At 48.3% G+C, this 19780-nt stretch overlaps 1 protein-coding gene across 1 annotated transcript in view; it reads left to right on the top strand.

The window, feature by feature from the left end:
- Positions 1-6655: 6655 nt before the first annotated feature.
- The window catches only part of MYO5B (myosin VB), a 333332-nt gene continuing 320207 nt past the window's right edge, over positions 6656-19780 (top strand). The window contains exon 1 of the mRNA XM_070779031.1: positions 6656-6822. Within this exon, the coding sequence (XP_070635132.1) occupies positions 6796-6822 (27 nt within the window). The 5' untranslated portion in view covers positions 6656-6795. The remainder of the gene's footprint in view (positions 6823-19780) is intronic.

The raw sequence follows: 19780 nt of genomic DNA, 5'->3' as shown, positions 1-19780 counted from the left end.
TAGTGACCCCATGGACCGCAGCCCACCAGGCTCCCCCATCTATGGGATTTTCCAGGCAAGAGTACTGGAGTGGGGTGCCATTGCCTTCTCCGAGCCAAGATGCTAGGGAGAAACTATACTGTGTCCCTGGAAAGGGATCCTGCAGCTGCCTACCCGAGAGCAAGTGACCTGACATGAAGAGTGGTTGGTGGACTGGGGGCTCAGGGTTACTTTAGGGGCATTCAGACTGTGGGCCTGCAGGAGTTACCTTGTATTTCCTCCCATCCACGCCACCTCACTTCTCTCCTCTCTTTTCTCCATCCAAGCCCCAAGAGATTGGTCACTCCACCCTAGGGGTGGTGGGGGGCGGTTGTCATTATAGTTATTTACTCAAAAGCTCTTGAGTCTTGCAACAGCTTCTGTGAGCAGAGGTGTTGAAGGTTCTGGGAAAGTATAAATTCCACTCTTTTCTCTCTGGCTTCCCCTCTAGAAAAAAACCCAACCATTTTGCAGCAGACAGGATGTCCAGTAGGACACCCCATTTAGGGTTAAAGTCAAGCTTCAAATGAAAACCTCCTAAAGGAAACACAGGACTAACCGAGCTGTAAAGCCCTGCTGTCCAGTCTTCCCGGGAGCAAGCTTTGAGCCAGAGGTTTTCTTTGCTTGAGGTTATCAATACAGCATACATGGCAACAGCTCTGAATATTGATGTCAAGAGCCAGATGTATGGGGGGCAGTCAGCCGGGCATAACCACGGACTTCCAGGGGTGGTGCAGCCCGCCCCGCACCCAGCGGCAGAATCTACAGCATCCTTGGCAGTGATAATCAAGCCTCAGTGATAATCAAGCCTCTGCCTGAATTGCCCCAGGGGTAGCAAGCTCACTTTTCTACAAGATGCCTCTCTTAAATGGTTGTCATTGGAAGTTGTATTTGTTCTTCATGGCTGTGTGATATCTGCCACCCTGAGACTTTCTCCCCGTGGTCTGATTTCCATGAAGCTGCTGCTGCTGCTAAGTCACTTCAGTTGTGTCTGACTCTGTGCGACCCCATAGACGGCAGCCCACCGTCAAGCAGACCCAGCCTAACCCTCTTTAACATGACGGATGTTCAAGTGTTTGAAAATGGTTATGACAGCCGCGTCTTTCACCAGTCCTCAGCGTCCAGAGTCTTCTCGTGCCCGAATCAAGACACCCCAGTGGTCTTCCACCATCCTCACATGGCACGGTTTCCACCCTCATCCCCACCCACCTGCACCCCTTGGAGGAGTGGCCACTGGGAAATCCAGGCTGGGGTCTGTGTCCCCGTCCGTCTCTCCCTGTCAAATAGTGACAGAAAAGTCCCTGCCTAAATCTGCACAGGCGAGGTGCTAACTCAGAACAGGCAAAAAATGTTTGTTCTGCCCCAAGAGGGACTCGGAGATGACCACTGAATAAACTGCAAAGATGAAAGTGTTCCACAGCATTAGGTTCTTAACACCATTTTCAATCCTGAGCTGCTAATAAAGACCTAATTTGGGAGGTCGTGGAAGAAACCACCCTTCTTTCTGTGGGCTTCAGACTTTCTTGTTCTGAAACTCTAAAGGAATTTTGAAAAACCATGTATATGTCTTCCCATGTTTTTAGGTTAATAACTAATATTTTAAGAAGTTTAAGTAGTTGGAAAAGATGTAATTTCTGGCATATTTTAGGTATTGTCAGCTTAAAATAAAACTGTTGTATCATTCTTTTAAGTGAACCCAATGGACTCTAACTGCCATGGCAATTTGATATGTTCCCTTGCCCATTTAAAAACCACACAAGTTCTTTAAATCATTTGTTTTTTTTTTCCCTTGAATCTGAATTTATTCCACTTTCCCTACAAGATTTTATCCTACATTTTTAATGCTAGAAACTCCTTTAATAACCACCAGTGATACTTATCTATAACAAAAATATGTATATAAATTAATATATTAAAAAATGTTGCAGTGGTCAAGTATTAAAACTATTCTGAAATGAAAGATCACAAATTGTATTATTATACAATTTCAAAAATCTGTATTTTTGTTATAGATATAAATGCTTTGTATTTGCTTACGAAAATAAATAGACGGGAAAGAAAGTTTTGTTAGAACAGTGTCCCTCAATTCTTTAAATTTCTTCTGAGTTGCCAAAAATCACATGGTGATCCATCAAAAGATTATTGTTAATAACCTGTCAGGTGACAATGGCTTAGTTCCTCCTTCAGTTTTGTTGATAACAGAATTGGAAACCACCCAACCTGCCCAGACCGTGTGGCCCCTTCGTCAGAGTCAGGCATTCTCAACACCAAAGCTTCCAAGTGTCCGTTGGTTTGATGTCCTGGAGGCTCTTGCTTTCCAAGGAAAGGGCCACCCCATCACTCAGGAGGACTGAGAAATGTACTTTCTTCTGCAAAGTGAGAGAAGAAGTGAGAAGGACCATCTCAGAATGAGCTGTCGAACTGCAGGCTTGTTTTGTCAAAGTCATGTTTAGAGTTAATTTGGACATATAGGATCTGGAAATTGATTTTCTTAAAACAAACTATGGACTAGTGGCTCCTTGAAAAGTCCTGGATTAATTAGGGCACCACAGACCACAGTTTGAAGATGCTGCCTTAGAAGGTAGGAATATTTGGGAAACCAACCTACCGAGAAGGGGAGGGGAGAAATCGCTAGGATGAAGTTCGTGCCAGTGGGACAATCACCGAGGATCCTTTTTGTATGTGATTGTCTCAGTCACCTCTTGCTGTGTAACAAATTATCCCAAAACTTAGTGGCTTCAAACCATACACATTTATTATCTCACAGTTTAATTTAGACACAGCTTTTCTGGATCCTCAGCATCTGGGTGTCCCACGTGTCTGCCATCAAAGTGTCAGCTGGGGTTGTGGTCTTCAAGTCAAGTCTAAAGCCTTGGCTAGTGCAGAATTTGCTTCCAAGTTCACTCATTCAGCATTGGGAGAATTCAGTTTTCGAGTGTTGTTGGTCTGAGGTTACCCTCAGTTTCTTGTCACATGAATCTCTCCATAGGGCAGCTCACAACAGGTTAGCTTGCTTCATGGGAGCAAACATATGAAAAATGTCAGAGAAAAGTCCAGCAAGACAAAGTCACAGTCTTATAACCTAACCATGGAAGTGATACCCCATCACCTTTCCTAGACTCAAATCACTAGGTCCAGCACGATTCACCTACTATTTCTTGAGTTCTATTTTGAGCAAGGCAATGGGTCTGTGTTGTTCCTGCCTTAGAGCCTAGTGTTGAGAAGTCAGTGATATTAGTGGGCTTCCCAGGTGGCACTAGTGGTAAAGAACCTGCCTGCCAATGTAGGAGATGTAAGAGGCACAGGTCACATCGCTGGGTTGGGAAGATACCATGGAGGAGGGCATGGAAACCCATTCCAGTATTTTTGCCTGGAGAATCCCATAGACAGAGGAGACTGGCAGGCTGCAGTCCATAGGGTTGGACATGACTGAAGTGACTTAGCACACACACACAGGGATATTAGTACACAGGGATATTACAGGGTGCAGTGCAGATGAATGCTTTGGAAGTTCAAAGTTCTTCCTCATTTGTATGTGATGGAAAGCCCCATCTGTCAGGAAGGAGAGCAAGTCACTTACAATGAATGTCTTCTCTTTACTTTGAGAAACCATGGAGCACAGAGCAGTGCTTCTTAAAAGTATGAGCCCTATACCATCTAGGGTACTTAATAAGCATGCACACACATGGACCAACCAGATTAGTATCCCCCGGCATCCCCTTCATCCTGATTCCCACTAAGGTTCAGGAACTGCTGGCAGGTGCTTAGGCTCTAGAGTGTGATAGAGTTTGAGTTCAGTACTGGCTTTCTGACCTAGAACATCTCCCGAGCACCCTCAGCCTTACTTTGCTCACTTATGAAACAGAGTTAATATCTGAACCTCCTCTAAAATGTTGCTTTGAGGCTCAGACAAGATTGCAGAAGTAAAGCACTTGGCAAATGCTTTTTCCTGGCACAAAGTAAGTTTTCAAATGTTTTTATTATTATTCCAAGGAGGGAAAGCCTATATCTGATTGTGGGATTCAGTTCAGTTCAGTTCAGTCTCTCAGTTGTGTCCGACTCTTTGTGACCCCATGAATCGCAGCATGCCAGGCCTCCCTGTCCATCACCAACTCCCGGAGTTCACTCAGACTCACATCCATCGAGTCAGTGATGCCATCCAGCCATCTCATCCTCTGTCGTCCCCTTCTCCTCCTGCCCCCAATCCCTCCCAGCATCAGAGTCTTTTCCAGTGAGTCAACTCTTCGCATGAGGTGGCCAAAGTACTGGAGTTTCAGCTTTAGCATCATTCCTTCCAAAGAACACCCAGGACTGATCTCCTTTAGAATGGACTGGTTGGATCTCCTTGCAGTCCAAGGGACTCTCAAGAGTCTTCTCCAACACCGCAGTTCAAAAGCATTAATTCTTCATTAGACGTCCACAAAGTTCTGGCCAAGAGTAGGAGCCTCCTCGGGGACGTGATTCAGCTCAGTCAGCATGAATTCAGCTTTTAATTCATGCCAGGTATGATGGAAGCCAGAAAGTTGGACCTGGGTTGGGGATGGGGACAAAGGATGGTCACGTGAGTCTCAGGTTGGTCCAAGAGCTTAGAGGGATTGCTAGCATTGCCTACCTGGCAGGTGGAGAAGTGGGTCTAGAGGTTAGAGCTGGATTGGAGAGTTAACATTGCGGTAAGAGGAGAGATGGGGGCGTGGCTGAGAAGAAAGCTGAGATCTGGGAAATGGGCCACAGTTTTATTCAGGAAGAGAAAGAAGAAGGTGTGGTTAGCAAAGCCGGGAAAACAAGAGGAGAAAAATGATAGAGGCCAAGGGGGAACAACAACATAGGGAGAGTCAGCTCCCACCCCAAGCTTCAGACAGAGACGGCAGTTTCAATAGGATGGGGTTGAGAGGGAACTGCTTAGGAAGGAATGAAAGCAGAGACTCTTACCCTTGACTGTCATTAGAACCACCTGAAAATGCTTAAAAATCTCTCTGCTCAGGCAGCACCCCAGACAAGTCAAATCAGAATTTCTGGGAGTGGGATCCAGGCATTTGTCTTTGTAAAAGTGACTCCAGTGTGCAGAAAGTGTTGAGAACCAGTGAATTACAAAGGGACTAGACTAGGGCTGAGTCTTAGCAAGGAGACTTTCTTATTTGAGAGGGAAGGACCTCGGTGAGATGTGAAGACACAGGTGTTGAGCCCCACTCCCAGCCTTTCTGATTGGTCCTCAATGAGGCCCCATATATTGTATTTCTAAAAATTTCCAGGTGATGCTAATGGCCCTGGGGCCCACACTTCAAGAACTACCAGAATACAGGGAAGGACACTCTGCAGACAGGTTTTTGAGGGAGAGAGACAGGACAGGAGCTCCCTTTCAGATCCAAGAAGAGTCGTCCAAGCTTAGGTCATTGGCACTGGTCAACCCTGCAAGTATGATTCTTTAGAATTAGGGAGGAACTTCAGATACTGGGATCCCACCCTTCGCCAAATGGTGTTCCTCACGGTGGAACTGTTAAAGCTCCCCGGGTAATTCTCATTGAGGAGGCATGGTTGAGAAGGGCGGCAGGTGGACTAAATGCGGATCCTGCTTTCCAAGCGAGAAGGTCTTAAACGAGATGGGTCTAAGAATCTCCCGCCAGGCAGTGGGGCTCCGGAAAAGCCGCAGACATGGATGCTCTGGCTGAGAACTGCTTTCAGAAGTCATCCCTCATTCAGGTACGAAAGCCAAGCCAGAAGACCGCGTCTCCTCCTACAGCCCTTGCTCTCCCTTTACAGACTCCTGCCAATTCTTTTCCTTTTTGGCTGAGATTTCTACTTTTCTTTGGAAGCCGAAGAGAGCGCAAAGCTGCTAGGTGTCACTGGCAGACGCGACCAAAGTAAATGAGACAGAGAACGGCAGAGGGGCTGGGAGTGCATGAGAGGGAGGGGGGAAATGTGAGGTTTCCCAGAGAGGCAAACAGTTCTCCGGTGGGGCGGCCGGGAGCCTAGTTGGAAGCTGTGGGTGAAATCTGCAAAGGTGGAGAAAAGTTTCGACTTCCACTTTGCTTGCGCTCAGATTTCAGCGCGGGGCGCTGTTTGGTGCAATCTCGAGTACCTCCAAATCGTCTTTAACAGGCTACCCATAATTGAATGTTAATAATGGGAATGTTAATGCCCAGGGAAAACCCATAGGAAAAATGTATGAAGCCTTTCGGCCTCAGGCGTCTCTCCTTTTTATTCCTCTTTTCCCTTCTCGGGTTCTTCCTCCTCTTTGTGTTTTGCTTTCCTCGTCTCCTCTGGGTGCCCGCCCAGCCTCCCGCGGCGCAGTCCGCGCGCGGAGCGCGCGCGGCAGGTGCAGGGCTCGCACCTGTCCCGAGCGCGCGGCGGCCGGCAGGGGGCGGTCGGCGATCGCTCCGCGCGCGGCCCCGCCCCGGCCCCGGGGACCCCGCGGCCGCGGGCCCGGCCCCCGTAGGGCTCATAGGAGGCGGCGGCGGCGGCGGCGGCGCACCGGCCGCGCGCCCGCCCGCTCCCTCCGGCGCGCCCGCGCCGCCTCCCATACCTGCGCGGGGAGCGGCGCCGCGGCCTCCTCCCCCGCCCTCCCGCCGCCGCCGCCGCGGGAGTAAAGGTCGCGCCCGCAGACAGCGAGCCTGCCGCGGCGCCTCCAGGAAGCCGGCGGGGCAGGTCGGAGAGGAGGGGAAAGAGCCGAGAAACTCGGGCAGAAGATGGCGCCGGACGGGCCGGCCGAGGACTGAGAGCCGCCGGGACCTGCCGCCCGCCCAGGGCACCGCGTCCGGGCTCGGCCCGGCCTGCGCGGTCATGTCGGTCAGCGAGCTCTACAGCCAGGTGAGCGCGGGCCGCGCCGAGCCCGGCGCGCGGGGGAGGGCGGCGGGGCGCGCGGCCCGCGGAGGCTCGGTACCCCGCGGCTCCGCCGGGGCGTGGGGGCGCCGGCGACTCCTCGGAGCCTCCCAGCTCTGCGCCGCCTCGGAGCCCCTAACTTCGGGTGGCAGAGAAAGTTTGGCTGTTCCGGGAGCGCCCCGGCCAGGACCCTACCCCGGCTCCCCGACGCCCTGCGGTAGGTGTCCTCGCCCCGGCGCAGTCCGGCCGAAGCCCCCGGCACCGTCCGGCTCGGAGTCCGGGCCGCGGGGACCGCCCTCCCCACCCCGCCGCCCGCGGTGGTCCCCTGCTTGGGGACCCCCACCTCGGTGCTCTGCAGCGCGATCTTCCGAGGGCGATCCTCTCGCGTGCCAAAGAGGGGAAACCCTGAATTCGGGGGGTGACCCTCTCGCATGCCAAAGGATCTGAATCCGGGGGGGGCGGTGTTCCTCCATTTGCGGGTTGGGGAGAAAAGGTAGGGGCTCAACCTCGGGGCGGGGCGCGGCGGCAAGAGATGGGGAAGCCGCGGATCTAAGGATGCTCGGGGGACCTCGGGAGGGCGCGGGGAGCGCTTTCTTACTCCGCCGCGGGGTGGGTATTTTGAGGTGGTCCCTCCGGGCGGGCCCCGAGTGGGCTTCAGTCCCTGCGGGGAGGGGGTGGGAGTACTGCTGACCCTTGGGGTGGAGTGTGGGATTTCCAGGCTGTCCTCAAGGTCAGAATGGATGTGCGGGACTCGGTCCTCGGAGTCGGGAGAACAGGTGCGGCGAGCCGGAGACTGCCCGGATTCCGCAGCAGTTGCCACGATTGAAGTTAGAGACGGGACGCCGCTCCCCCCAGCGCCCGCCGCCGCCGGGGCCCCCTCGGGTTTGCGCTTGGTGCCGGCGCGGGGGACGGTGAGGGGGTGAGGGGCCTTTTGTACGTTCGCACCCCATCCCCCCTTAAAATATTTTTTTGAGTTCTGGATGTCCCCGACACGTCGTCTGCCGGTTTGTCTTCATTGGGGCCGGGACTCGTTTGCCGGTGCCTGGTGCCCACCTGTCCACGTGTGCGGAGGGGTGCCTGGCGCGCCCCCCTGTGTGATCCGCAGGACGCGCGCCTGGGCCAACCGGTCTGGGCGGGGGAGGGACAGGTACTTCCGCATCCTCACCTGGAGACTTCTCGCGGTTGCCCCGCACCTGGGCGAGCCCTTCAGCCCCGTGGGCTGGCCGCCCCCTTTCCGTTTGAGGACTTTTCTCATCCCTCGCCCTCTCGGGGGGGGTGGCGGACAGGGCTGAGCCCAGATGACACGAGGTTGGCAGTGGAGTCTGTAAGAGGGCTGGGGGCGGGGTCGCCCTCACCTGGTGCACCTCCGCCAGCCCCAGGGGTGCCGGCAGCGATCGCTGATGAAAGACCGCTTCTGGGAAGACAGGGTGTGAGCCTGAAGCCGGGGGGTGCACTCTCTGGCGTTTCTGGTTTTGGAAGAGCGCCCCATCCTGTTGACCACTGGGAGTCTTGGGAGGAGCCCTCTAAGCTTCAGCTTTCAGTCTTTCTCTTGAAGCGGGTTATCTGGTACCTCAATGGGAGGCTGGAAACCAGCGAGGCAGGGAAAAATTTCAGAGTGTAAAGCTCTGAACCTTACGAAAGTGCACGAAAATACCGCTTGTACTCCCAAGTAAAATGAGTGACTTAACCGAATATCCCTGCCACGTATCCTATATTACTTTATCAAATGATAACTAATTGCCGTATTACACAAGCTAATGGACAATTGAGTAAACCCTTAATTTTTGGAGCCCTGATCTTGAAAAACAAGAACATTGGGATGCTTTTAAAGATACTTTTCAGGGGAAACACTCAATTTGATTTTTAGTTAGAAATGAATATATTGCATGTTAATTATTAGAAATGATGAGTTAGAGTCTGAGCTAAAATTCCAGTGTACTCTCTCTTGACTTATAGATAATAAAGGACAAAAACAGTTCTTAAAGAAAAGGTCTTGCGAGGGCTCTCAAGGTGCTTAAGAAGAAAAGTATCTTCGTTGGTATGAGGGTTTGGCATTCTTAGTCCAAAAGCAGTCTTTGCATTTCTCCCTAAGGCCCGGGGACTGTACCTCACTGTTAATGGGTTTCTTGTTCTTAATCATGTTTTAGGTTTATGAATCTCAAATTGAGATTTTTCTGTGGCCCACGCAGTAGCTTCCAACCAGATTGCATCTTGAGCAGCTGTTACTTTTTCTGGCAGAGTTGAACATGCTTATGTTTTACTATGAGGAGCAGTTGTGCTGTTTCCTCACCATGACCATCCCACTCGCTAGGCTGGAGTCTCAGTGTGCATATGAAATCATAAATTATACAGAGAAACCGTGTCTGTGACTTAGATTCACTTTGTTTCTTGGGGAAGATGATTCGTTTATTTTAGTGTATTTATCAAAGTAGCCAATGTTCCCTTTTTTATTTTTAACTTGCTAGTGGGCTTTTCTAATGTGAGGAACACTGGGTCCAGGCATGCACTTTAATATATTATGCATGATGGAAATAATGATCTATTATGCCAACAGCATTTATGCGTGGGATGGAAATTTTAGAGCCATTATTGATTATACCTGTTGCTTTAGTGACATGGTATAAGATGTTGTTATTGGACTGTGAGATGCTTATTTAAGTGTATAAACTAGCCTGTAAGTACTGTAAATAGTTTCAGGTAAGAACCTGGTAGATTGATCTATTCCCAGTTACCCAAGAAAAGACTTTCTTCTCCTCCTTCCACATTACTATTTTCTTGCTCTTCTCCTTGTCTATCCGTTCTCTGCAACTGGAGGCTTATATGATATGTGGCATTTTTTGTGGGGAGGGGAGAGATGATTTTAGTTATCGCTGGAGGGCATTTCCCACGACAAAGGCACTCTTGTTTTCAGAAGACCCAACACCTCACCTTTAAGAAATTGCTTTCTTTGTACTGAGGTTTTCCTCAATGGGAAAAGAGAGAGAGAGTCCACGTCTGACGCTTCGAGGGTTATGTCAAAGTGAGTCAGCCCCAGCGCTCATACAGAAAGGTGGAGCTAATGATGGGCTCTCGTCACAAGTGGCACGTATGTGGCAAGTGTTAGTACTTTGTTTCCAACCCACAGGAAAAGACAGTCTTTTATAAATCAAATTAGCCCAGGTCCCAGGAAGATGTCCAAACATGCCTAACCATAGTAAACATGATTTGATTATGGTAGTTGCAGAAAATAGTCTGGTTTTTAAAGTATAAAATACATAACCTCTTTTTCAGGCTGATTAATGCAACCCTTCTCTATACGAGGGTTATTCTGGATGAAAAATTTAAACACTGCTCTCTCAAATCATGTGGTCTTCAGTGTGCTACTTTGGTGCTAGCCAGCAGTGAGAGTGAAGTCGCTCAGTTGTGTCTGACTGTTTTCTATCCCGTGGACTATACAGTCCGTGGGCTTCTCTAGGCCAGAATACTGGAGTGGGTAGCCTTTCCCTTCTCCAGGGGACCTTCCCAACCCAGGAGTCAAACCCAGGTCTCCCGCATTGCAGGCGGATTCTTTACCAACTGAGCAGCTGGGGAAATCACCAGGCTGACACCAGCACCTTCAAATACTCCCTTTCCTGCCTGGCTTCTTGTTGATAGGTGGTGTCTGAGCGGGGGACTTTTGAATGCTGCTAGGAAGTGACTTTACTAGTGGACATGCCCTGTGTGTGTCAGCCATGGCTTTGAGCTCAGGGGGCCTTTATGAAGGGCGCTATTTTGGGGCCAGTCCTTTGGAAAATAGAAGTTGTGCTTCTGCGCTGGTGTTCTCGAACTGGCTCTTAACCTGTGCATCGGGTGACACAGGCTTCTCCAGGTATCGGTCTGGAAGGCAGCAAGAGGCTCCTATTCTCCTGGTGCCCACTGGTAGAGATATGAAGGCCTGATGAACTGCTGCTGTTATGCTCTTCGTCTGCCCTGGACCGCCCCCTGCACGCTGCCTGGCGCTTGCTTCCTCCAGCACTCAGCTCCTGGGTCTCTGTCAAAGCTTCCTGGAGCCTGAGAAGTGATGTCCCTCCTGCCCCTGCGGGGGACAGTCCTTTAACCAACAGGCGTCTAAGAGCTGTAGCTCCCAGTTCTCCAGCTCTGGGAACAGGGCGGCTCTCCGCGAGGCCCATGCTGTTTCCAGAGCTCCTGCACAGGCTGAGCAGAAGTGCTTCCACTCAGGACTTTCCTGACCATCACACCCCTGGGGGGCTTCCTTCCCTCCCCCAGTTCACGGCCCCACTCCCCTTTCCTGAGAGCCTTGCCTGATCGAGCCCTTAGACAGGGATCCTCATCCCAGGGTCCAACGTGGGGAACCTGGATGAACCCAGCGCCGCGGTGGCTTGGCCGGGTGGGTGCTGAGAAGCTCCAGGGCTCTTGGCTCAGGGCTCTGTGTCCCACACTCCCGTCTTCCTTCCTGGCCTCATTCTCTGCCTCACCTGTTGCTTTCCTTGCATCCCTAGCTGTCACTCCGTTTCTTTTCCTCTTGCCCAGCTGGGCCTGCAAACCCAGTGGGCCCTTCTTGGCTCTGCTGATGACCATCAGAATTCCCAAGTTTATTTACAGAACAGAAAGAGACGCACAGAATTAGAGAACAAACATACGGCTGCCTGGGGGAAGGATGGGGGTAACGGATAGTTAGGGAGTTTGGGATGGACATGTACACACTGCTCTGTTTAAAATGGGTAACCAACAAGGACCTGCTGTATAGCACAGGGAACTCTGCTCGGTGTTACATGGCCGCCTGGATGGGAGGGGAGTTTGGAAGAGAATGGATAAATGTATATGAATGGCTGAGTCCCTTTGCTGTTCACCTGAAACTGTCACAACATTGTTAATCAGCTATACCTCAGGACAAAATAAGAAGTAAAAAAAAAAAAAAAAATCTTAAAACTTGGCATGGAAAAAAAAAAGGAATTCCCAAGTTTGCATGCAAATTGTTAACCAGTTCATAACCAGGGCATGTTCTCTGCCTGCCTGTAACCGGTGTGCACTGAGCAGGCTTGCTCTGATAGTTTGTGGGTCACGCCATGTCTCCCTGATTGGGCTGAGATCCTGGAGAGCAGTTGTTGTTCAGTTGCTCAGTCGTGTCTGACTCTTTGCGACCCCATGGACTGTAGCACATCAGGCTTCCTTGTCCTCTGGTATGTCCTAGAATTTGCTCAACTTATGTCCACTGAGTCAGTAATGCTATCTAACCATCTCATCCTCTGTCATCCCCTTCTTCTCCTGCCCTCCCAGCATCAGGGTCTTTTCCAGTGAATTGGCTCTTTGCATCAGGTGGCCAAAGTATTGGAGCTTCAGCTTCAGCATCAGTCCTTCCAGTGAATATTCAGGGTTGATTTCCTTTAGGATTGACTGGTTCAATCTCCTTGCCATCCAAGGGACTCTCAAGAGTCTTCTCCAATACCACAGTTCAAAGACATCAGTTCTTTGGTGCTTAGCCTTCTTTATGGTCCAACACTCACATCCATACATACCACTGGAAAACCATAGCTTTGACTAGAACCCTAGTTGGCAAAGTGATGTCTCTGCTTTTTAATGTACTGTCTAGGTTCGTCATAGCTTTTCTTCCAAGGAGCAAGCGTCTTTTTTTTTTTTTGTGGCTGTGGTCACCGTCTTCATTGATTTTGGAGCCCAAGAAAATGAAGTCTGCTACTGTTTCCCTTTTCCCTGCCATGTATTTACCATGAAGTGATGGGACCAGATGCCATGATCTTTGGTTTTTTAATGTTGAGTTTTAAGCTAGCTTTCTAACTCTCTTTGATGCTCATCAAGAGGCTCTCGAGTTCCTCTTCGCTTTCTGCCATTAGGGTGGTGTCATCAGAGGCTGTACCAAACACTTTGGGAGTCTCCGCTGGGTGTAGTGTGCTCTGCCTCATACCCAGTAGGGCTAAGTTATCTGGGAGATTGCCCCCGCCCCTTGTGACACCTCTGACATGCTGACGTCCTGCTGGGTGTGAACTTCCTTATAACTGGGTGCTGACACCAGGTCTCTCCATCTGGGCCTCGTGATAGAGCTTGCTTTTCAGCTGCTAGTTTCTCCCCATTTCCTTTTTGTTGATGTGTTACAATATTTCATTTCGTTAACTTCAGGATAGCCACCCATTAGACTTTCTGACAGCTCCAGGTCTGGTTGGAGTCTATTACTGTGCTTATTTTGTTCAACAGAAAGATGGCATTCTCTTGCTGTTGGAGGGCCAGGGCTCCTCTGAGTAGAACTCAATAGACATTCTAAGTTCTGGCATGCATGTGTGTGTGTTTGATACTGTCATTTTTTATGATAAGACAGCGATAAACTAAACTGTTTATAATATATAAGTCTACACACCACCTTCTCTGAATGATAGAGTGTCACTACTCATATGGAATCATCAGGGTAAACCTGGATAGGTTTGAATGACCTCTGTTTTTTAATTCAGTAGGCTCCCAGGAACCACATTAAAAAGCAGTCCATTTTAAAGTGAGAGGAGTTATGTGTGTGTACCCTGATGTTCTTGTCTACACACATTTTGTATCATCATTGCATAATAAAACCTAAATTCACAAAGTTAACAAGCCAGCATGCCCCGTGTGCCATGAGAGGAGAGCAGGTACTCATAGCTACAGATGTTCTGCAGCGGTGTTGGTCAGGTGGGCTTGGAAGCATGAATAGGTATTGGATACACGTGGAGACTGGGAACAGCACCGTCAGTAGGAGACAGTAGAGTGAGTGTGAGCATGGACAAGGATGACTTGTCCATGTCATCCACCTTCTGTCCATGTAGTATTTTAAAAACTCTTTATGAAAATCTTAGCTTTATAGAAAAGTTATAAAAATAGCAGAGTTTCTGTGTATTTATTCCCAAATTCCCGTGATGTTAACACTTCATAAGTACATGGTGATCACTGAAACCAGGAGGTGAACATTTGTACAATACTGTTAACTTGCCTGCAGGCTTGTCTGCAAGCCTGTAGGTTTCCCACCACCAGCCTTCCCTGGCAGGAGCCCACCTAGGATTCCATGTTGGGTTTAGCACCACAACTGCCTAGTCTCCTGTGTTTGGTGTCAGACCTCAATTTATGTTTCTCCTTTTGACCTTGGCACTTTGAGAGCATTGGTCGGCTATTTTGTAGAATGAACCTCAGTTTGAGTTTGTCTGATGCTTTCCCATGCTTAGATGGAAGTTATAAATTTTGGGCAAGAACACAGCAGAAATAGCGTGCCTTCCTCCCAGGAGATGGACCAACTCAGGAGATCTGTGATATCAGTGTCTCATTGCAGGCGGTGTCACTTTGATCCCTTGTTTAAGGTGATGTCTGTCAGTTCCCTTTTATTGAAGACTGGTATTTAGAAACTAAGATCTGGGTGCCTGGTGTGCTTATCACTGTTTGTTTATAGTCATTTAGGGGTTACTCAGGTTAGAACTCAAACATCTGGTTATACAGGCAATGGAAGAAGAGTCATTTATGACCTTGAAGTTTCCACCATGAGGATGGACAGAAATAAAGAAGGCAAGGATGATGCTTGATTTTGATATTGAGTTTGGGATGACAGTGGTTTGTCTAAGGGGAAATATTTACATTGAGGATGTATGAACAAGCTTAAAGGAGAAATGTGAGGTTTTGACATTCTTGCAAATAAAAGATGCCTGGGATTTGCTTTCCTCTTAGAAATACAGTTGTCTTACAGCATGATTTTAATAGAGATAAGATCATGACTTTGGGATGGGCAGTCTCGGGCTCTGTGGCCACGATCTTGCCGTGGACCATATGGGTAGTGTGGTTATACATTCTTAGCTCTGACATGTTGGGGCAGATAACCTTCTGAGCTTTGATTTCTTAATCTGAAAAATTGTCATGGTACCTGCATTATAAGATTATTGGAGGCTTATGTGATCAGACATAGGTGAAGTGCCTGCCTGGCACAGTGTCTGGCACAGTGTCTGCACTTGGCAACTGTTCATCAGCTTGTTTCCCTCTTCAGTGATGGCACAGATGTTGGCTTCTTCTCTCAACCCATCTGGCAGGGATGTTGTTTGTAAGAAGAGAGAGAAAGGGAAGCATTGCTGCAAGTACGGAACTACCTGAGGAATAGAGAACCAAGGCGTGGGGATAAAGGTTCCCATCCCCACAGCCTCCTGGGGAAAGAGCAAGAACAGTTTGAAAGAAGCTTTAAATTTAAGCTGTGCTGTCTGGTCTCCTGTTACAGCTCTCAAGGAAAATTAAAGCAATTTTTCACCATGCTCTTTTATTTTTTTGTTTAATACAAATGATTATTGAAACCATTCATATAATGCAGGAAAGGCAAGGGCTCTGTAATCCCATTCCCAGACAGCTCCTGTTAACTGCACATGTATGCCAGACCCACTGTGTCCAGTAGGGTAAATCCAGTAAGTAACACGTGACTGTTGAGCACCTGGGGTGAGGCTGGCCTAAGCTGGGATGGGGTACACACCAGATCTCCAAGGTTGAGCACAAAAAATGAATGTAAAATGTCTCACTTAGGCTTTCTTTATGTTGATGAAGTGTTCAAATAATATTTTGGATATAATGCGGCTACTGGAAAATTTAAACTTCCACACGTGGCTTGCCTCATTTCTGTTGGGCTGGTACTGCTTTAGACTTACGCATGATGCAGTCAGGATGCAGTCAATATAGACTTATATGTATGGCATGATCCTGTTTTTTTACTTAAATCTTAATCTACTATGGCCTTTTCACCTGTAGCATGTGAAAGTGAGTTTGCCATTTTAGTGGCTGCATAACAAGGCTCCTTGGCTGTGCTCTTATGGTTTTCACCATTCCCATGTTGATGAATGTTTAGTTGGTTCCAGTCGTTTGATACTGTGAAAAATGTTGCAGAGCATTCTTGGAACCTTTCAGTATTTTGGGGATAGGAGCCTGAAGGTGGAGTTGCTGGCGTGCACTTTTCCAGGTCTTCGTTGATAAAGCCGGTTGTCTCTAGGAAAGAACAGTCTGTTTCTTCACGCCTCCCTGGCACTGACTTCCTCTTTCTAAACTGAGACTAAACGTTTTAATTGTGTTTAAAGTTGACTTTCATTGGAGGGTTGAGCGTCTTTCCACCTGCTTGGTGTGTTCATTTGTGGTTTTCTCTGATTTTCCTGTTAAGACATTGTTTATAACTGTATTTTTGCTTATTAAATAATTACATTTTTAGATGTGGGAAGTCATGGAAACCAGAATGTTCAGGATGAAATATTACAAATATGTTTTGAAGAAGGTACTTTGGCATGAGTTTTCCCTTTACTTTTTAGGAGCTTACACATCTCTGAGCTCTAAGTTATGTTACCTGATGTTTATCAACTGCTTTTGAGCCAGGTCATTTCTAAGAGGTGTGTGTTAACTCATTTAACAATAACACTATGCTGTAGGCACCTCCATCATCCTCATCTACAAACAAGGGACCTCTGCCTCACTTGCCCAAAGCTACACTCCTCCTGGGTAGGAGGCTAGGACCCCCCACCCCGACGCCAGCTGCCTGACCACTCTGTTCTGCTGCCTTCCATGAGGTTCTGTTCCATTGAGGTGGGTCTGGAACGTCATTTGTGCATAAATGAGGCCCTAACATGAAGGGTCCTTTCCACTGGCACCGCCCTGCCCCCAGCAGCAGAGAGAAAGGAGGGTCTCTGAGTACAGAACAAGGGAGGTGGTCTGAACCATAGTTCTCTCCTCAGGAAACCTGCTGCTTGAGTCCTTTTCCCGCCACCACTCTCAGCCCCGTGGGCATCCTGGTGCTTCTTAAAACTGTGCTTCTCGAAGGAAAAACTCTGTTTTTTGGCTCTCCTTAGGCCATACAGAAGAGAAGGCAATGACAACCCACTCCAGTACTCTTGCCTGGAAAATCCCATGGATGGAGGAGCCTCGTGGGCTGCAGTCCATGGCATCACTAGGAGTCAGACATGACTAAGCGACTTCCCTTTCACTTTTCACTTTCATGCATTGGAGAAGGAAATGGCAACCCACTCCAGTATTCTTGCCTGGAGGATCCCAGGGACAGGGGAGCCTGGTGGGCTGCTGTCTATGGGGTTGCACAGAGTCGGACACGACTGAAGCGACTTAGCAGCAGCAGCAGCAGCAGCAGGCCATACAGGCCCCAAAGGGGCGGGGGGGGGGGGGGCGGGTCACATCTTCAAAAAGGGCTAAATGTAACAAGCAGAAGGTGTAAATGAAACTCAATTAGTGTAACTTATTTTGATTTTTTAAAAAATTTATTTTTAATTGGAGGACAGTTGCTTTACAGTGCTGTGTTGGTTTCTATCACACAACAGCATGAATCAGCCGTAAGTATACACCCCCTACCCATCCCACCCCTCCAGGTCATCAGAGAGCACCAAGCTGAGTTCCCTGCGTTACACAGCAGCTTCCCAATAGATATCTGTTTCACACGTGGTATTCAATTTTAAATCTAACCCTCCTTTCATTCCAGGACATTTGTCCGCTTTCTAGGCGCTTTCCCTCCTGGCTCCATCTGCCTTCTGAACATCTTCCTTCCTGTCATACTTGATGTCAGCGTTTCGTTCCCTTTCTGGGCTAAGACCAGAGAAGCAGATCTGAGACTCCTAGAGGCTCTCTCCCACCTCCCGACTTAGTTGAAGGTTTTCATTTATGGATGTGCCCTGCTCACTGCCTGTTGTCTGAACGGGTGTTTGGAAAATGAACTCCCCCTCACTCAGGATGTCAGCTTGGCCATCAGAGACAAGGCCCTTCCTCCAGCATCCAGGACCCAGGATTCCTATTATAACTTCAGGTGCTTATCAGGGACTTAAGCTCTTTGGGAGCTCCATGGTGCTTTTAGATTTGATGCAACGCGTTCCTCCAGTTGTGTGGGTCCCGGTGTAGATGAGCGCTGGTAGATCTTGCTAATTTGCTGTGGGAATGATTAAGCTTATACATCTGAGCTCCAAGTTAATGGCCCATAACGCTCGTCTTAAAATTTATTCCAGGGCCGGTAAACGGTTACCCTCCTTTGAGTGATTCTAATAGTGACGTGGCCCCTGCAGGCTTTTCTCTCCTTGGCTGAAGTTAGGAGAGGACTAATGAGGTCTGTCATGGCTGGTACTTAATGATTTTCCTGTAGAGCTGTTGCCTTTATAAAGCTTAACACGTAGGGGCATGAGATCCTGAAAGGAACAAGAACGCCCAGATGCCTTTTGCCTGGAATTCTAAGACCTGGCTTTGAATCTCGTCAGCCCTGAGTAGCTCAGGTCCCCTGGCTTAAGAGCCTCCACAAGACAAAAGGTGCTGGGCAACAGGATGTCAGGCCCACTGTATAGTAACCTGGACGCTGTGGGTTTGCGGGGAAGGATGAAAGGAAAGATGTTTGAGCCGGTAAATGGTACTGTATTCAACTACTTTTGTGTGCCCCAGACATTCAGTTTAGACTCTGGTTTAACTTCCTTTTGCCAGCTGTCCATCCCGACCCCAGTGCAGTCCCACCAGTGTTATGAAGCTTGCTCAGAACGTGTTACCTGACTTGATGTGATACTCAGCTTAGGTGGGCTGCAGTCCATGGGGTCACAAAGAATTGGACATGACTAAGCACGCACGCACAGCTTAGGGGCTTCAGAGAGGAATTCATGCAGAATCGATACCATTTTTATGAATTTTTGAAATCAGCAAAATGCACAGTGTTGGTGAAGAATATACATGTGATAAAATGAGTGGGAATGAGGGAAAAGGCAACTTGAATAGGGAAAGGGCAGCTGGAATAGTAGTTATCCAGGGAGGGTGGGGGTGCTGGGGGAGCAGGAGTGGGAACAGCATTGTTAGCGGGCCGCTCGATTTCCTGACTAGTTCATGGGTATTCGTTTTGTTACTGTGCTTCATCAGTTACTTATAAAAAAAAAAAAGGTGATTTGACAGAAAATAGGATGAGTTATAAAGCCAAATTTAAAACAGCTTTGAGATTGTAGGTGATTTTAGAATGTATTTCACTGTGTTTTCTTACGTGTGTGCAATGGATGGTTGGGTTTGTGTGTTTTCACAATTGCTCTCATTGAAGATGTAGGTTGAATCTTCTGCTCACATCTTTCACATTCCCCAGGATAGGGTTTGGCATACTGTAGGCACTCAGTAAATGCCCTTGAGCTGGTTTAAAGACCACCTGTCCTCCCTCACCGTTTCCAGGCCGGAGCTCTTCGAGGAAAGGTCTCTTCACCAGGGAACCACCTGCACTGTAATGCTGTCTGCTGTTATGTTGGCACGACTTTTGGCTTAGAGTACCCGGTGGAAAGCCCATCTGTTTCCTCTGGCACTTGCCGAAATCTATGGAATGTGGAGCCCTGTTAGGAGATAATTAAATGTTTTTCTTTTTTTTAAAATCATTGTGTGCAAAGGCTTAACACAAGGTTTGAACATGGGTTAGCAGCAAAGCAACATTTGTGGCTATGAAAGCTCATATCACTGTAACTACCTTGGTTTTGAATACCCTAATTTTACACAATTTTGATGACGTGCATTTTTTGCTTTTGCCTTCTGAAGGCTATCACTTACCTTAAAAGTATAATCTTGGAGGGAGGAGGGTCTGAAGAGGGAGGGCATATATGTATAATTGTGACTGGTGCACATTGTTGTATGGCAGAAGCCAGCACAACATTGTAAAGCAATTATTGTCCAATTAAAAAAATAAGTATAATCTTATTTTTTTTCACTTAACTCAAGTTGTTATTAACAATCTCATCAAGACTCATGGATATTTGCATGATTGGGTCGGGGTGAAAATGAATCTCCATCCTTTATTCAAGATCAAAAAAAAAAAGCAGGTGGCTTTCAAAACAGGCAACAGTGAATCAGGGAAGAAAAATCAGATCAAGTTTGTTTCAGTCAGCTTCTCTCCACAGGAACAATGATGATACTCAGTTTTAAGCTGAAGATTCAGACCATCTTACGTGCATCCCTCGGCCAGCACCTGCGTGGAGCACCTCCTGCC

This window comes from Bos indicus, chromosome 24 (genome assembly GCF_029378745.1).
Source record: "Bos indicus isolate NIAB-ARS_2022 breed Sahiwal x Tharparkar chromosome 24, NIAB-ARS_B.indTharparkar_mat_pri_1.0, whole genome shotgun sequence".
NCBI classification, from domain to species: domain Eukaryota; kingdom Metazoa; phylum Chordata; class Mammalia; order Artiodactyla; family Bovidae; genus Bos; species Bos indicus.
Note: the sequence above shows the minus strand (reverse complement) of the source record. Positions and strands in the feature narration are given on the sequence as shown.